At 44.3% G+C, this 18,334-nt stretch overlaps 2 protein-coding genes across 2 annotated transcripts; both read right to left on the reverse strand.

Moving 5' to 3' along the window:
- Window positions 1-2,957: 2,957 nt before the first annotated feature.
- Window positions 2,958-5,922, reverse strand: LOC126253615 (cuticle protein 18.7-like). The gene is made up of 2 exons (XM_049955082.1): window positions 5,769-5,922; window positions 2,958-3,660 (listed from the first exon to the last, which is right to left on the reverse strand). Exons 1-2 carry the CDS (start codon window positions 5,778-5,780, stop codon window positions 3,046-3,048), a joined length of 627 nt encoding a protein of 208 aa, XP_049811039.1. The 5' UTR covers window positions 5,781-5,922; the 3' UTR covers window positions 2,958-3,045.
- An 8,741-nt stretch (window positions 5,923-14,663) lies between these two features.
- LOC126253614 (cuticle protein 18.7-like) lies at window positions 14,664-17,648 on the reverse strand. The gene is made up of 2 exons (XM_049955081.1): window positions 17,481-17,648; window positions 14,664-15,387 (listed from the first exon to the last, which is right to left on the reverse strand). Exons 1-2 carry the CDS (start codon window positions 17,631-17,633, stop codon window positions 14,770-14,772), a joined length of 771 nt encoding a protein of 256 aa, XP_049811038.1. The 5' UTR covers window positions 17,634-17,648; the 3' UTR covers window positions 14,664-14,769.
- Window positions 17,649-18,334: the final 686 nt, after the last annotated feature.

Below are 18,334 nucleotides of genomic sequence, written 5' to 3' on the forward strand. Positions count from 1 at the left end.
CAGGATAGAGTAGCATGGAGAGCTGCATCAAACCAGTCTCAGGAGTGAAGACAACAACAACAACAACAACAACAATGTTCTTTCGTGTTAAAAACATTAAGATAAATTTTCTTAAATGAGAGGCGCGCGTTTTCTGCAGGTTTTGTAAATTTTCAGGTGGTTTTCTTTGTGCGAACACTTTTGATGTTTGCTCACACTACATGGCATGTGAGTGTGGCTCCTGGCTTTGTGAAGTCATGGACACTACACTTAGCCACTCCGTAAACACATTAGTGCAATTCTTAGAGTAATCACTTTATTTCCTAGTAATTTTTGTAAATTATATGATAGTTTTGTGTCCAATCCCGCTACGTTTACGATCACGTGTTCAGTTTGTGATTTGTTTCGATAAATACTCAATACTTAATTATGTCGAATGATAAACCCACTGCTTTTGCCGTAATATTTCCGATGAGAGAAGCGTCTTTGCTCACTTCCGCCAACTTTCGCTGGAATCGGCTGAGCCGCGGCGGCACAGATCACGCCAATTGCTGTGGACTCGCACTTCAAATCGGTTTACCAACTAATAAGTTGGATAGCGTGTAATTCCTTTGGTCCGTTCTTTGATTTTGCATATTGAACCCTGAAATAGCAGCGCATTGCGTAGCCTACCTGGTTTCTCGCATCTGCGATTTGTGTAGCCAATAGAATAGCGGCGCCTTGAGTAAATTTGTGTGTGTGTGCGTGTGTGTTTGTGTGTGTGTAGCATGTTTTAAGTGAAGTTGTCGGTTTGGTTAAACAGAGTGGAAAATGTGTTCCCATCAACTTCCGCAGATCGTGGCCCAAAGATATATGAAATAAGAGACCATCTGGATAGTTCATTTAGATTTTTGTATAGACTCAAATGTACTTGTTTTGTAAATAAAGCCGCCTTTTCTTCCTGCAGCTTAATTTATTTTTCCCACTCTTGTTTCGCCCTTTTCTTGTTCTAAGGCATCATCAGTGGGCTCTACAATAATACAGTTTTGTTATTTTTACCAAACAGTTCACGTCGCGACTTCTTGTGTAAAGAAGTAATTACTTACGGTTTACTGTGATGTGCATTTCCTCTCATTTAGTCTGGAGGTCGCACTACCACTTTATTACCGACACATAAGCTGAATTTTGTATCCCGAACTTTTTCCCACTATTGAAGTAGATTCGCAAGTTGAACAAGTCAGTGACTTGTTGGTCCACTTCTGGAGCTAATGCAAGCAGTTAGTCGGCTTGGCGCTGACTGACAGAGTTGCATGACTTTCTCTTGAGGGATATCGTGCCAAATTCTGCCTAACTGACGTCTTAGTTGGTCAAAATCCCGAGCTGGGTCTAGGGCCCTGCCCATAATGCTCCAAACGTTCTCAGTTGGGGAGAGATTCAGAGACCTTGCAGGCCAAGTTAGGGTTTAGCAAGCATGAAGACAAGCAAACTCTCGCCGTTTGCAGAAGGACATTATGTTGCTGAAATGTAAGCCCAGGATGCCTTGCCATAAAGGGCAACAAAATCGAGTGTATTACCGTTGACGTTCCACTGTTCTATAAAGGTGTCGTGGATTACAACCAAAAGGGTCCTTCTTTGAAATGAAATGGCACCCCAGACGATCACTTCTGGCTACCGGGCTGGATGGCGAGCGGCAGTCAGGTTGGTGTACCACCGCACTAGAGCATCTCTGGACACGTATTCGGCCTGGTATAGCAGTGAGTGGAGTAGAATAGTCTTCAGTGATAGGTTCCGCTTCGAAATAAGCCCCGATGACCTGTGATGAATATATTCTAGTTCAAATCAGATAGCAATACTGTAACGACATTTAGTTAGGTTTACAATGCAGCGTCTAGAAACGAGGACCTTCTACTAGCAGATTTCCAAAGTTGTGTTCGTAATTTCATATTAGTCATTTATATGTTACTCATTGCATCCACATGGTGTTGCTCTTCTGCTTCATGGAATTTACTACTTCTTGAATTACAACTGGAGGTTTCTGTTTCTAGTTTCTAATCTAACAACTCGGTATTACTAAGATTACTAAGTTTCAACTCCTTCTGACAATCCAGTAAGTAGCAGTGAACATATTCACACGTAGCTCAGCCAGAAAAAGACCAATGTCATAGATTAAGCGAAAACAAATACAGGACGGTCAAAAACAGTCTGAAAAGCTTATAAGGCTGCTTAAGCGAACGCTATGTTGAGAAATTATTGTGAAGGAAAAAAATTTGATACGTTGCACCATTTCTGTGTTATTTAGCGTGAATTCAGCCAGTCAGGTCGCGGGCGCAAATTCAAGCAGTCTGCCAGAAACGGTGTTACCAAACGTGAAAAGTGTTCTTCGTTTAGTTTCCTCAAACCGACCGAACATAGCTTTTGCTCATCCTGTTTTAATTTGTCGCTTCCGAAAAAGGCACGTTTTAACTGGTAATGAGAACTTGAACATGTAACTCATGGGCACACAGATGCCTGAGCGTTATCGCGTTTTAACATGTACAAGTGCTTGAATTTCAAGTGCTTGAAAGCCAGCCGCTGTGGCCGAGCGGTTCTAGACGCTTCAGTCTAGAACCGCGCGACCGCTACGGTCGGAGGTTCGAATCATGCCTCGGGCATGACTGTGTGTGATGTCCTTAGGTTAGTTAGGTTTAAGTAGTTCTAAGTTCTAGGGGACTGATGACCTCTGATGTTAAGTCCCATAGGGCTCAGAGCCATTTGAACCTTTTTTTATTTTTTTTATTTTTATTTTTATTTTTTTTAAAGTGCTTGAATTTCCTCATTGGCTAACTTCAACGCTAAGTAATTCGTAAATGGCATAAAGTATCAAATTATTTTCTGAACAGTTATTTCTTAGCACAAACTCTATGCTGCATCCTTCACGCTCTTCACACTCTTTCTGACCAACCTATATATTGTACTTCAAATCAAGGAATATTATTTTTGAATGAGGTGAAAGTAAATCGTTTCTATGTAATGTACATGTTTTATTTACAGCACGAATGTTTGTACAGTTCTGAAATGTTCTGCAAGAACTCTTCAGAGCAGGACAGTTCAGAGGATCAGACCGTTGCGGGCCTTAGCCTCCAGGTGGGCGACGGCGTCGGCCACCTTGCCAGCAGCCACCTCAGGGGTGTCCAGAGGCACGCCGTTAGGGCCGATCACAATGTTGGCAGGTCCGTACGCGGCGTACCCAGGGTGGACGGCGGAGTAGGCCACAGCGGGGGCGGCAGCATAGCGGAGAGCCGGGGCGGCGATGGCGTGGGCGGCAATGGTCCTGGCGTCGATGACAGCGGGGGCGGCGGCGGCGATGGCGGGGGCGGAGATAGCGGGGGCGGCGGCAACGATGGCGGCGCTGTTGACGAAGGCGTCACGAGCGCGCGTCTCAGCCACGGCATTCAGGTGGGCTGCCTTGGAGGCGGCCACCTCAGGGGTGTCCAGGGGGATGCCGTCGGCTCCGAGGACGATGTTGGCAGGGCCGTAGGCGGCGTATCCGCCGTGGATGGGGGCGGCGACCACGGCGGGGGCAGCGCCGTAGGCCAGTGCAGGAGCAGCACCGTAGGCCAGTGCGGGGGCGGCGGCGATAGCGGGGGCGGCGGCGATGGCGCGAGCTGCTCCGAGGTAGCCGGGCTTAGCGAGGGCCACGGCCATGATGGCGCTCAGGACGACCTGCAAACGTTGAGATTTCACTCTTTCTTTCCACTGAGTTTTGAAGACACTGTCGAACTCATTAAGAACTTCATATGAATACCTCAAGTGTTAAAGGAAACACTCTTCCACACATTGCAGTCATCTCTGTTGTGCCTTTAATAAACTATATTTGTTATAGACCTTTATTTTTCCCTTTTACTATCTACTTTTATGTCTTAATTTTTAAGCTAAATGTCTCTAGGTGTTAACATTTTTGGGCTACATTTCTTTTATCCTCTACTAGTTCTCAGACGAACATATGCTGTTGGCGTGTTCTGTGACCATGCTGGTGACTCAAGTGTATACTGAATACCTGCAGACCACATACAATAGGTATCAGTCAGCCCTGGCTACCACATTTTAGCAATTTCTCCCCTCTTCCCATGTATAAGGACCGATGCAGCACTTCTGGTGGTGAATTCCAAATCTGGAATTATGCGTGTAAATAATCTAGATAACTAGCTCACTTTTGAAAGATAAGCAGAATGCTCAACTTAAACAGTTCCTGTTGAACAGCACAATGTAATACAATTTGGTGTTGATAAGGCATACTGCACCTACCCTAATGCTATTTAAGCAATATAATCTATAGTACAATGACGTAAGTCTTGGTGTCATCGCACTTCTCATGTACAAGAGTTGGAGTAGTTTGATATAGTAATAGCAATGGAATAACAATTATGAAAAGTAGTCATATTTTCTGGAACAATTCGACAGACAGCTAAGCGAAAATATCGCACGTTCTTTGGAAACATCATCAAACTGTAATCTTACCACTTTTCAATTATCAACATATCACTGGAGGTTCCTTCCAGCAAATAACGTGTGACATGAGCCTGAAATGCTTCCTACTTTTATATACTCCCTGTTGAACTAGTATCTTGACTGAAGATTGTAATTGAAATCAGAATCCGTTAGAGTTATACACAGGACACACTGACCACGGTAAGCAAGGAGGACAAAAATGAAAAAGAATGAGACGAAAGTAAGTTAGCAGTGTAATCCATTTCAGCAGCTACTTCGGCCGTTCTATAATGGCATGTACAGGGAACAAAAATCATTAATAACGGAAAAGCAGACTGGTCTCACGTTGTTTAAATATCGAGCTGCCATCTTGTATCTTCTTACAACACACTCAATGATAAAATGACAGTGGACAGAGAACGAGACCGGACACATCTTACATATAACATCGACAAAACGGAAGAGAACGACTAACTTCTTTAACAGATTACAATGAATTGAACACCCTTAGCTGCTTACAGGCGTTGACATACGTCAACGGGGACAGATGAAAATGTGTGCCCCGACTGGGACTCGAACCCGGGATCTCCTGCTCACATGGCAGACGCTCTATCGCAGTCCTCTGACCGAACACGCTGAGCTACCGTTGTCCATCTGAGCCACCGAGGACACAGAGGATAGCGCGACTGTAGGGATCTATCTCTGGCACGCCTCCCGCGAAACCCACATTCTCAATGTATTGTCCCGCACTACATTCGTAGTGCCCCCCGCCCATTATACTCATTACTCGCGGCGCGTTGCCGATTCCCGTAATAGTTCGGGCACTGTTTGTGCATTCGCACACAAGAAGAAGATGGTCAAGTGGCCGGTGAGGACTATATATATATATATATATATATATATATATATATATATATATATATATATATATTTTAAGATGGTATGTGTTCTTTCGGACATCACTGAAAGAACATATACCATCTTAGTATATATATTCCCTAACAGATGTTATGCATTGTGAAAAACTTAAACTCGTTGGCATTAGCCTGAAGTATTACGTTACTACATGTTTATCTCCAAGATGAAATCTCGCGATGTCAGCTGATAAATTATTATGTCTTCAAGCAAAATTTCACGGTGTTTCCAACACCCCATCTTCCAGCGTTGTTCTAGGAGTTTGTCAGGAGTCGCCGGCGTAACTCCTTCCTTACAAGAATCCAGTACTACGTCTGAAGAAAATGAGAAGGAAAGCTGACGAAACGTTCGTTCGAGACGGAGCTGTTAACGGACGCGAGACCCGGCTCCCAGCACGAACGCCTGCAGCAGGTGTGGAGACCACTCACCAGGACCTTCATGCTGCTGTGAGTGCGGGATGTGCGGCGCTACAGCTGAACTGTGCCGATTCGGCGCCCGCCTGCGTATATATAGGAGGGCCGGCTGCCCGTGAAAGTTGCCGGCTGGCGCGTCCTTCCGTGGACCGGACCGGACCCGCCCGCACGCACTTGCGTGTGACCTCACGCCCCTGGGGCCTCCTCCAGCAGGCGTGTACCTGAGCCACCAACCAGGGCGTTGCCAGCTGGCTTTTTTTTTTACCCCAAACTGTGCAATTGGTTTTTCAAGGACTCTCACTGTTGCCAACTGTTCACCGACGTTTCCTTTTAATGTAAGACTGGCACAGCTTCGTTTAGTTCGTAGGGTCTCTGTTGCTACTTTCGTTCACTGAGTGTTATAGTGCAGAGAATAACTCAATAACTTTTTATTTGGGGGAGGGAGAGGGGCGTACATCAGTCTTGCAGTTGGTTCTACGGGTTTGGCATTAATTCCTCTCCTGTGCTAACATATTCGTATCAGTGTGGTACATACACCTTACCTTCTCAATTATTTGCTTCATGTATTCCAGTCTCAGTCTTTCCCTTGTCCGCTCCCGGTAGCTGAGTGGTAACATGTATGTCAGCAAAGGTTGTAAGTCTGACATTATAAAAAAAAGTGCAGTGGACAGAGTTAAAAAAAGAGAAAAAGAAAAAAAAGAGCAGGAAAAAAAAGTGGTCAGCGTGACAGACTGTCAATTCAAAGGGCCTGGGTTCGATTCCCGGCTGGGTCGGAGATTTTCTCCGCTCAGGGACTGGGTGTTGTGTTGTCCTAATCATCATCATCATTTCATCCCCATCGACGCGCAGGTCGCCGAAGTGGCGTCAACTCCAAAGACCTGCACTAGGCGACCGGTGTACCCGACGGGAGGCCCTAGCCACACGTCATTATTATTATTAGTCTTCCCCTTTAGTTTTTACATTCTGCAGCTCCCTCTAGTACGATGGAGGCTGGACCCTGATGTCTTAACACGTGTCCTGTTGTCCTGTCTCTTCCTCTTGTCCGTGTTTTCCATATGTTCCTGTATCCCTAATTCTGCAGGGAACTTCCGTATTCCTGTTCTTATCAGTCCATCCAATTTTCGATATACAGGGTGATTATAGTTAAACTTTCAAACCGCTGTAGAAATATCACCACTGGTCAGAATGACGTCAAATTGCAAAATGGTTCAAATGGCTCTAAGCACTATCGGACTTAACATCTGACGTCATCAGTCCCCTAGAACTTAGAACTACTTAAACCTAACTAACCTAAGGACATCACACACATCCATGCCCGAGGCAGGATTTGAACCTGCGATCGTAGCGGTCGCGCAGTACCAGACTGAAGCGCCTATAACCGCTCGGCCACACCGGCGGGCGTCAAATTGCAACGGTATATTGTTGGAGAAGGGGGAAAACGTGTGGCAGAAGAAAAATAAATAGCTACAAAATATAGCAATAGATGGCGGTGTAAGCATCATAATTTAATAGTGGTCGACTGTAAATCACAAATGAATCATACAGTAATGCTTAAGGTGTAAGTTTGACGTTAAACAAACTGTATTACTCAGTGTGCATGGGTGTATAGGAGTGATACTGTTAGTTACGTAAGCCCATCCACCACGGCAAGGTCATATCACATCGGATGGGAACAATCGGTTTTTAATTGTTCGGAGGCTAAAAACCGCATAAAATGTATTAATCCCATCGGTTTTTAATTATCCTGAGCCAAAAACCGCATGAAAAGCAACAATTAGTGTCAAATCGAATTATTAATTTCCGTATGGTTGGCGCAAAACATGTTCAATATGCTAATTGAATCAAGACCCTAAGCTGTCGACATGCGTTGATATACATCAACAGGGACAGTTGAAAATGTGTGCCCCAACCGGGACTCGAAGCCGGGATCTCCTGCTTACAAGGCAGACGGTCTACCCATCTGAGCCACCTAGGGCACAAAGGATAGTGCGACTGCAGAGATTTATCCCTTGCATGTTGCGCGAGACCCACATTTCCAACTTAATGTGTACATACTACATTCGTAGTGCCCCTGCCACTACGCTCATTACTCGCGACAGACAATCTTACCGAGTCCCGTAAGAGTTCGGGCAATGCATGTGCATCCAGCACAGAAGAAGGTCAATGACCGGTTAGCCTTAACAATGTGAAGATGGTATCTGTTCTTTCTTCTATGCTGGATTGAGAGAGTATCGCCGACTGAAAGGCCTGAGTGAGGCCCGACGTCATCAAATGATTTAAAGAAGTTGATAATGAAATTCGAAAACACGAGTGAGCTTCGTGTGGCATCTCGGCGAGGAAGGCCTCCTGTTTTGAATTGTCTCTTCGGTTTCTGGCACGTATTGAAGTTGATGACACGTGGCCAGACAATATTTTATGGAGTGACGCGGCACATTTTACACTAAATGGTGCAGTGAATACACAGAACTGCCGAATTCGGGGTGCTGTTAAGCCGCGTGTTGTGCACGAAGGGCCATTACACACACTTTTTGTGACTGTGTGGTGTCGATTCACAAGCACCTTCATTCTCGGTCCAGTCTTCTTTCTAGAGAATACACCCAAAGCGTCTGTCAGATGTACTGTGACGTCTGCACGTCATCGACACCCCCTTGTACAGTACGTGATTCCTGCTTTGGAGAGCGCAACTGTGTGGAAATCACTGTTTTCATGCAAAATGAGGTAAGACCTCATGTTGCTCGCCCAGTGAGAAATCTGCTTAAAGCAGTGGTCCACAATCGGGTTATCTCCATAGGTTTTCCAGGTACATAGCCTGGAATACAACCTGATGTGGCTCTCAGGGTATCTAAAAGAACGCGTTTACTAGGGACAAGTTCGGGCTTTACGTGATCTGAAGGCCAATATATTGGAACACGTTGCTCAGATCCCACTGGAACCTCTACGAGGAACTGTTCATCACGTCATCTAACGAAAGCGTGTCTTTTCGACGTCTCCAGTGCTCATTTTGAACAAACTGTGTAAGCAGCGCTTAATAATAAAAATCAACATTATGCCTTTCTCACTTGTCTGACGTTTTTGCACGCTTCTCGTTCCTAATCCGTTACATATGAAAATATTTCTAAGCGTCTTTCTTGCTTTCACAGAGCCTGATTTGTATCTGGTAGCCAAAATTCGAACTACTTTTTTTTGAGCCTAAGTCGTTTGCAAATTGACACATTAAAATATCTACCAAGTTACGCTGCAATACGACAATTACATCCCACGCTGTAAGTAGCTGCACTTGTAATTCTAACCTCTCAGTACATACGTTTCGTAAGTCCATCATTCCAGCTATCACAAAAATTGGAACAAATATTATCACAAAAATTGGAACAAATATTATCGCAAAAATTGGAACAAATTTTTGGCCACTGGTAACAAATTTTGAGACACTATGCCGTTTACGTCACACAAAAGTTTCTAAGGCTGTCGACAGCAGAAATTGAGAAAATGGTCATTCCATGTAGGCTTTCACGGCCGGCGTCTTTATCAGTAAACTCTTCCGGGCTAAGTTGCCGTGGTCGATCTGTAGAACTTCTCCTCCATGACGTTTCGTTTTCAACTACGGAGAACATCTTCCAAGGTGAGTCGACTCACCTCGGAAGATGTTCTCCGTAGTTGAGAACGAAACGTCAGGGAGAAGAAGTTCTACAGATCGACCACGGCAACTTAGCCCGGAAGAGTTTACTGAGAAGATGGTGTTGGTTCACGTGAGAGAAGATCCGTTAATAAGCACCACTGAACTTTCTGTAGAATACACACTTAGAGGAACAGTATAGGGAGGGTACTGACAGAGCAATAATTACAGTCCTGTCACAAGCAGTGCGCTCAAACAACGAGATTAAATGATTTTTAACTCGAAGTACAGTTCGGTCGATGGATCATCCAGGGCACTACAGCCACAGCAAACAATAAAAGTCGTTTTGTCCGTGTATGACGTCTGCTCCAACCGTGATGTGGTTTTCAACTGCCGCAAAAGTAATATGTGGAATGTTGAAAATCTATAAGCATTGCTCGTCCCACACCACTAGCAACTACAATTAGGAGAGACCCACTAATACAACCTTAATTAATGCGAACTCTTTTGAATCGCGTATGTTATCAGGTACTCATTCGAAATGTGTTGCCATAGTGGGTCGAAACTGTGCCTTTGTTACACGCAAGAGCAAGTGTTCTCAACGTGACACAGCACAATACCAGTTCTCCCGTCAACATCTGCATAACTGACTGTCACTTTTGTCGGCAGGTATCAGACACTTTTTTTTGGTCATCAGTCTACTGACTGGTTTGGTGCGGCCCGCCACGAATTCCTTTCCTGTGCTAACCTCTTCATCTCAGAGTAGCACTTGCAACCTACGTCCTCAATTATTTGCTTGACGTATTCCAATCTCTGTCTACCTCTACAGTTTTTGCCCTCTACAGCTCCCTCTAGTACCATGGAAGTCAATCCCTCATGTCTTAGCAGATGTCCTATCATCCTGTCCCTTCTCCTTTTCAGTGTTTTCCACATATTCCTTTCCTCTCCGATTCTGCGTAGAACCTCCTCATTCCTTACCTTATCAGTCCACCTAATTTTCAACATTCGTCTATAGCACCACATCTCAAATGCTTCGATTCTCTTTTGTTCCGGTTTTCCCACAGTCCATGTTTCACTACCATACAATGCTGTACTCCAGACGTACATCCTCAGAAATCTCTTCTTCAAAATAAGGCCGGTATTTGATATTAGTAGACTTGTCTTGGCCAGAAATGCCTTTTTTGCCATAGCGAATCTGCTTTTGATGTCCTCCTTGCTCCGTCCGTCATTGGTTATTTGCTGCCTAGGTAGCAGAATTCCTTAACTTCATTGACTTCGTGACCATCAATCCTGATGTTAAGTTTCTCGCTGTTCTCATTTCTACTACTTCTCATTACCTTCGTCTTTCTCCGATTTACTCTCAAACCATAAGTGTGTACTCGTTAGACTGTTCATTCCGTTCAGCAGATCATTTAATTCTTCTTCAATTTCACTCAGGATAGCAATGTCATCAGCGAATCGTATCATTGATATCCTTTCACGTTGTATTTTAATTCCACTCCTGAACCTTTCTTTTATTTCCATCATTGCTTCCTCGATGTACAGATTGAAGAGTAGGGGCGAAAGGCTACAGCCTTGTCTTACACCCTTCTTAATACGAGCACTTCGTTATTGATCGTCCACTCTTATTATTCCCTCTTGGTTGTTGTACATATTGTATATGACCCGTCTCTCCCTATAGCTTACCCCTACATTTTTCAGAATCTCGAACAGCTTGCACCATTTTATATTGTCGAACGCTTTTTCCAGGTCGACAAATCCTATGAAAGTGTCTTGATTTTTCTTTAGCCTTGCTTCCATTATTAGCCGTAACGTCAGAATTGCCTCTCTCGTCCCTTTACTTTTCCGAAAGCCAAACTGATCGTCACCTAGCGCATTCTCAATTTTCTTTTCCATGCTTCTGTATATTATTCTTGTAAGCAGCTTCGATGCATGAGCTGTTAAGCTGATTGTGCGATAATTCTCGCACTTGTCAGCTCTTGCCGCCTTCGGAATTGTGTGGATGATGCTTTTCCGAAAGTCAGATGGTATGTCGCCAGACTCATATATTCTACACACCAACGTGAATAGTCGTTTTGTTGCCACTTCCCCCAATGATTTTAGAAATTCTGATGGAATGTTATCTATCCCTTCTGCCTTATTTGACCGTAAGTCCTCCAAAGCTCTTTTAAATTCCAATACTGGATCCCCTATCTCTTCTAAATCGACTCCTGTTTCTTCTTCTATCACATCAGACAAATATTCACCCTCATAGAGGCTTTCAATGTATTCTTTCCACCTATTTGCTCTCTCCTCTGCTTTTAACAGTGGAATTCCCGTTGCACTCTTAATGTTACCACCGTTGCATTTAATGTCACCAAAGGTTGTTTTGACTTTCCTGTATGCTGAGTCTGTCCTTCCGACAATCATATTTTTTTCGATGTCTTCACATTTTTTCCTGCAGCCATTTCGCCTTAGCTTCCCTGCACTTTCTATTTATTTCATTCCTCAGCGACTTGTATTTCTGTATTCCTGATTTTCCCGGAACATGTTTGTACTTCCTCCTTTCATCAATCAACTGAAGTATTTCTTCTGTTACCCATGGTTTCTTCGCAGCTACCTTCTTTGTACCTATGTTTTCCTTCCCAACTTCTGTGATGGCCCTTTTTAGAGATGTCCATTCCTCTTCAACTGTACTGCCTACTGCGCTATTCCTTATTGCTGTATCTATAGCGTTAGAGAACTTCAAACGTATCTCGTCATTCCTTAGTACTTCCGTATCCCATTTCTTTGCGTATTGATTCTTCCTGACTGATGTCTTGAACTTCAGCCTACTCTTCATCACTACTACATTGTGATCTGGGTCTATATCTGCTCCTGGGTACGCCTTACAGTCCAGTATCTGATTTCGGAATCTCTGTATGACCATGATGTAATCTAATTGAAATCTTCCCGTATCTCCGGCCTTTTCCAAGTATACCTCCTCCTCTTGTGATTCTTGAACTGGGTATTCGCTATTACTAGCTGAAACTTGTTACAGAACTTAATTAGTCTTTCTCCTCTTTCATTCCTTGCCCCAAGCCCATATTCTCCTGTAACCTTTTCTTCTACTCCTCCTACAACTGCATTCCAGTTGCCCATGACTATTAGATTTTCGTCCCCCTTTACATACTGCATTACCCTTTCAATATCGTCATACACTTCCTCTATCTGTTCATCTTCAGCTTGCGACGTCGGCATGTATACCTGAACTATCGTTGTCGGTGTTGGTCTGCTGTCGATTCTGATTAGAACAACCCGGTCACTGAAATGTTCACAGTAACACACCCTCTGCCCTACCTTCCTGTTCATAACGAATCCTACATCTGTTATACGATTTTCTGCTGCTGTTGATATTACCCGATACTCATCTGACCAGAAATCCTTGTCTTCCTTCTACTTCACTTCACTGACCCCTACTATATCTAGATTGAGCCTTTGAATTTCCATTTTCAGATTTTCTAGTTTCCCTACCACGTTCAACCTTCTGACATTCCACGCCCCAACTCGTAGAACGTTATCCTTTCGTTGATTATTCAATCTTTTTATCATGGTAACTTCCCCCTTGGCAGTCCCCTCCCGGAGATCAGAATGGGGGACTATTCCGGAATCTTTTGCCAATGGTGAGATCATCATGACACTTCTTCAATTACAGGCCACATGTCCTGTGGATACACGCTACGTGTAAGGATTTTATTTTATGTGGTTTTGTGAAGACTTTGGTCTGTGAAACACTAGCATAAACAGAGCGGAACTGGACGATAGCGCCCTAGATGTCTGTTTAGTCTGCAGATAGTAATCACCTTTGTAATGTATACCAATTATTACTGAGTTCAGTTTCCATGTCTTGTAACTTCCTTTGCACGCTTTTTGTTCTTTAGTGGACACAGGAGCGAGGAACTGATGCGGTTCGTATCAAAGTATTGAGATATTAGTTTAGTCTACATCTAATATCAAATATTAAAAATAATACGTGAATTTGCTGTAGTTGCAGCAACAGTTGTTGACAGTAGATTTGAATCTTGAAATATATATAGAGATACAAAGGTTTGCTATTCAAGCAGTCTTCTATACAATGACTATTCCATAGACATCGAGCCCTGACCGCTATGAAAGTCTGTAAATGCTATGAAATGGCAAACACACAAAAATTGGGCTCTGTGAGTCGATGTTTGAACTTAGGTACACCCGCCGGTGAGGCTCCAGTGAGAATATCCTTGCATATCATTGTACACATTCGTGGCAGCGCCCTCATGCCAAAGTGACTGGAGGTGAGCGTATTTTGAAGTGCGGCCGACCGTATTGTGTCCGCTACCGCACCGTGAACTTAAGTTGTCGGTGTGACCTGTAAGATGTTTAAGAAAATACAGGTCGACATATTTAAGACAAATAGTTCTGTATCGAAATGAACTCAGTGAATGATCTTTTGCAATATTCCCCAGCAGCATTGAAACACACTGTGTGTGAGAAATAGGTGGTAGGAGGATTACCCACATAATATGAGAGTCCCAGTACGGCATACAATTTTAATACGACGCCTTGGCTCATACCATAGCAAACTTCACTGAAGATTAATTCTGATATCAGTACTGTATCAGAAAATGAGCTGACTAGAAAGCTTTGTAGGGAGATGCTAGTTTTCTGCTTGCTTTTGACCTTTTTTCATATTTTAAACGTAGATTCGCTTCCTGAGTAAGGATTACAAAACTACAAACTCATTTGATGTTGACTGCCTTTCAGTACTCTTAAGTGATGAAAAATCTTTACCTACTGTTTCCACTGTTTCCGCTAAAATATCTGTTTCCATTCAGGCAAAGAAACACTATCTGAGAGAGAAGGTTCTACAAGGCGAATGACATTGGAAAAGACTGTTGTATCTGTTTGCTCTGTCGCTTATCTGGCTTGACATATTGTTTTCTTTCTGTTAAATTCCACTTACTTTTTTCCTAAATTTTTTAATTCGGTACAGGGGCATCATTTGCTTTCATAAAATTTCTGACTTTGAAATGTCTCTTCTATTCAAATTTCCTATCTGTCAAGAAATATTGAGGACCTAATATTAACAGTCAGTTAAAGCGTAGCAGGTCAAATATTTCTGCATACTTCCACGCACAGAGAACTGTCTGCTAGTATCGAACTTATTGCCTATATGACTCAATGCCACTGTCCCAGTAGCCACCATATGATGGCGAGTTCCTTCTATAAAATGCTTGTACCGATATCCATTTTCATTTACTTCTGTCGTGAAATGAAAGGAAACGAATGACAAAAGACAAATGTGAAATGTACAGTTTTATTCAGGTATCACAGCAATACTTTCAAAAAAATTAAGCCTCGTAGGTACCATTTATTGCATCAAGTCGTCGTAACGCCATCGGTGACAGTTCAGATGATCAGACCGTTGCGAGCCTTAGCTTCCAGATGGGCGACGGCGTCGGCCACCTTTCCAGCAGCTACCTCAGGGGTATCCAGAGGAACGCCGTTGGGACCGATCACAATGTTGGCCGGTCCGTATGCAGCGTATCCAGGGTGGATGGCGGAGTAGGCCACGGCGGGGGCGGCAGCAGCATAGCGGATGGCCGGGGCGGCGATGGCGTGGGCGGCGACGGTCCTGGCGTCGATGACGGCGGGGGCGGCGGCAGCGATAGCGGGGGCGGTGATAGCGGGGGCGGCGGCAACGACGGCGGCGCTGTTCACGATGGCGTCCCGCACGCGCGTCTCAGCCACGGCGTTCAAGTGGGCTGCCTTGGAGGCGGCTACCTCAGGGGTGTCCAAGGGGATGCCGTCAGCTCCGAGGGCGATGTTGGCAGGGCCGTAGGCGGCGTATCCTGCGTGGATGGGGGCGGCGACGACGGCGGGGGCAGCACTGTAGGCCAATGCAGGAGCAGCGCTGTAGGCCAGCGCGGGGGCGGCGGCGATAGCGGGGGCGGCGGCGATGGCGCGGGCGGCTCCCAGGTAGCCGGGCTTTGCCAGAGCCACGGCGAGGATAGCGCTCAGGACGACCTGAAACAAACAGTGGGTTGGTAAACCCGCTCTTCTTTCTCAGCACCGATGAAAACGTGCAGTGCCTACAAGAACCTTACGCTTTTATGCATAGCGAATAGTTATAATGGTATACAGAAAATTCAAGAAAGTAAATAGAATATTTTGAAGGTAGCTCTCATGAAAAACATTTGTGTCATGGTTTATTCAACATTTCAATAATTAGGCTGAAAAACTGGTTGATCTTCACTACATCCATAATTTTCTATAGCTACCCCTGCTTTATTTGCTCAAATTTATTATTCGTTTTAACCGCTGGATGTATTCATCTATTTCCACGTTAGAAGAGGTTCCTGAATTCTCTCACTCATGCAGATTACTTTTATAGGACTTTGTCCTTTTTTTTTTTGTTATTTGCAAGTATGCTGACGAACAGTTACAAGTATGAAATATTTAGGTGTAAAACGAATGAGTTGGCTTTCCAAGAGTTTAGGAAAACTTACAAAGTCGATCTGTACCGTGTAATAGGAGTATTTCAGTTCATTACTAACATCATTTTCTGTAGCTATCAGGACCTCTTCCACTATCGTTATTTATACAACATATTTCAACTTTTTACTGTTTATTGCATCGAACATACTAGCCCCACATTGACAAATATTTATGAACTCTCTCATGTACTGGGATGATTGTAATACGTCCTCTGTGTGTTTATTCTTATTTCTTATTTACTACTACAACTATGCACGTATACCAGTGAACAATCTGCGATGCGTAAATACTACTGGTGAGCAAACTGAATGTCACTGTATGGTCTTTGAAACAGTTACTGATAACTGCCTTTTTCTATAAGAGGGAGCCGGCCGCTGTGGCCGAGCGGATCTAGCGCCTCAGTCCGGAACCACGCGACTGCTGCGGTCGCAGGTTCGAATCCTGCCTCGGGCAGGGATGTATGTGATGTACTTTGGTTAATCAGGTTTAAGTATTTCTAAGTTTAGGGGACTGATGACCTCAGATGTTAGGTCCCATAGTGCTTAGAGCCATTTGAATCATCTAGAAGAGGAAGAAGGAAGCTTTTCGGTTTATCACTGAAATCTGTGCCGTCGGTTTCGAATTTAAATATGTGCTCTAGAGAGAATATAAGAGGATATCTACCTTGTTTCTGCTTTATATCTGCAGCACTATTTTTATTGTTTCTTGTTTCCCGAAAGGCAAAGTTAATTTTTAAGCAGACTATTTCAGTTGTTCTATTACTAAACGTTTTACTTGTGAACGATGGAACAAAGCTAAAACTGCAAAGCTGCACATATTTATATAGCTCTGATGGTTACTGCGAGGACACATACAACCTTAAATAAGCTTCGCTTGTTATTATGCATATGATAAGTACTGAGACCTCTTTTTCACCGTCTGTTGTCTTTCCTTATAGTAATGGTACTCATGTCCGCAACACGAATATTATCAAGAAAATGATAAACCGCCGCTCATTTTCCACACTAACTCCCTTTGCGTTTTAAGTAGTACTATGAGTTCCAGTGGAGTGTTGTGTTCAACACATGTGTCCTATTTCATAATTTTCTGACTCTACAGATTTCTACTTTGACTAATGTTCTAACATCTCTCCCTCGGTCTCTTCTTCTCCAGGATGAACTGCAGTGTTTATCAATAGCTGTAGCTTTCATGTGCTTTTCAACTACATTGTATTGACTGCATTTTTTCATATTTCAGCTCATCTTCTATAGTTTTATTACACAAATCAGTGTAGCTCAGTACTCAATGGTAGTTTAGTTCAATTTACTGCGATCTTTCTTTACGATTGCAGTGAAAGCTACCAAAATCCTACGAAATAAATTAGTAAGGCCTTCTTGCAAGTGGGGCGATCACTAATTTGAACAAGTACTTCCATTCGAGCAACGATTTTGTTTTAAGAACCAAACAGAGGCACTGTAGAACGCTTTAGAAATCCAAACTTTGCTCAGAACGTTTGAACCTGTAACTTGTGGCAGAAGTAACGGCTTCTATCTTCCTGTCAATTCGTCAGCGGCTATTCATTCCTACAGCCGAAAAAACTACTATCAGATGGCTTCCTGTGGCAGTAAGGAGCGCTCACTCACCAGGACCTTCATGCTGCTGATGCTGCTGCTGCTGCTGAACTGTGCCCCCATCGACTCGGCAGACGGTATATATAGCAAGTCGCGACCCCGACCGTGAGAACGAGGTGGGCGGCGGCCGGCGGTCCCCCTGGTAGGGAGGGAGGCGTCGCCCATGGCCGGACCCCGCCCTGGCGCAATGCCGGGTGCGGGTGGACCGGGCGGCCGCTATTAGGCAGCGGCGTTCAGAGTAGGCTAATGACTGCCCAGCCGCTGGCAGGTGTCTGGACACCTCGAGGGCACGTGCTGGAAACCGCTTCTCACTCAGTGACGCTACAACGCAGTCCCTGCTACGATATATTTTTTTTTTTACTTACTTAACACATGAAACTGTTTGTATATGATGTACTGTCTAGTGTAAATACACTCCTGGAAATTGAAATAAGAACACCGTGAATTCATTGTCCCAGGAAGGGGAAACTTTATTGACACATTCCTGGGGTCAGATACATCACATGATCACACTGACAGAACCACAGGCACATAGACACAGGCAACAGAGCATGCACTATGTCGGCACTAGTACAGTGTATATCCACCTTTCGCAGCAATGCAGGCTGCTATTCTCCCATGGAGACGATCGTAGAGATGCTGGATGTAGTCCTGTGGAACGGCTTGCCATGCCATTTCCACCTGGCGCCTCAGTTGGACCAGCGTTCGTGCTGGACGTGCAGACCGCGTGAGACGACGCTTCATCCAGTCCCAAACATGCTCAATGGGGGACAGATCCGGAGATATTGCTGGCCAGGGTAGTTGACTTACACCTTCTAGAGCACGTTGGGTGGCACGGGATACATGCGGACGTGCATTGTCCTGTT

Source organism: Schistocerca nitens, chromosome 4, assembly GCF_023898315.1.
Source record: "Schistocerca nitens isolate TAMUIC-IGC-003100 chromosome 4, iqSchNite1.1, whole genome shotgun sequence".
Classification (NCBI taxonomy): Eukaryota; Metazoa; Arthropoda; class Insecta; order Orthoptera; family Acrididae; genus Schistocerca; species Schistocerca nitens.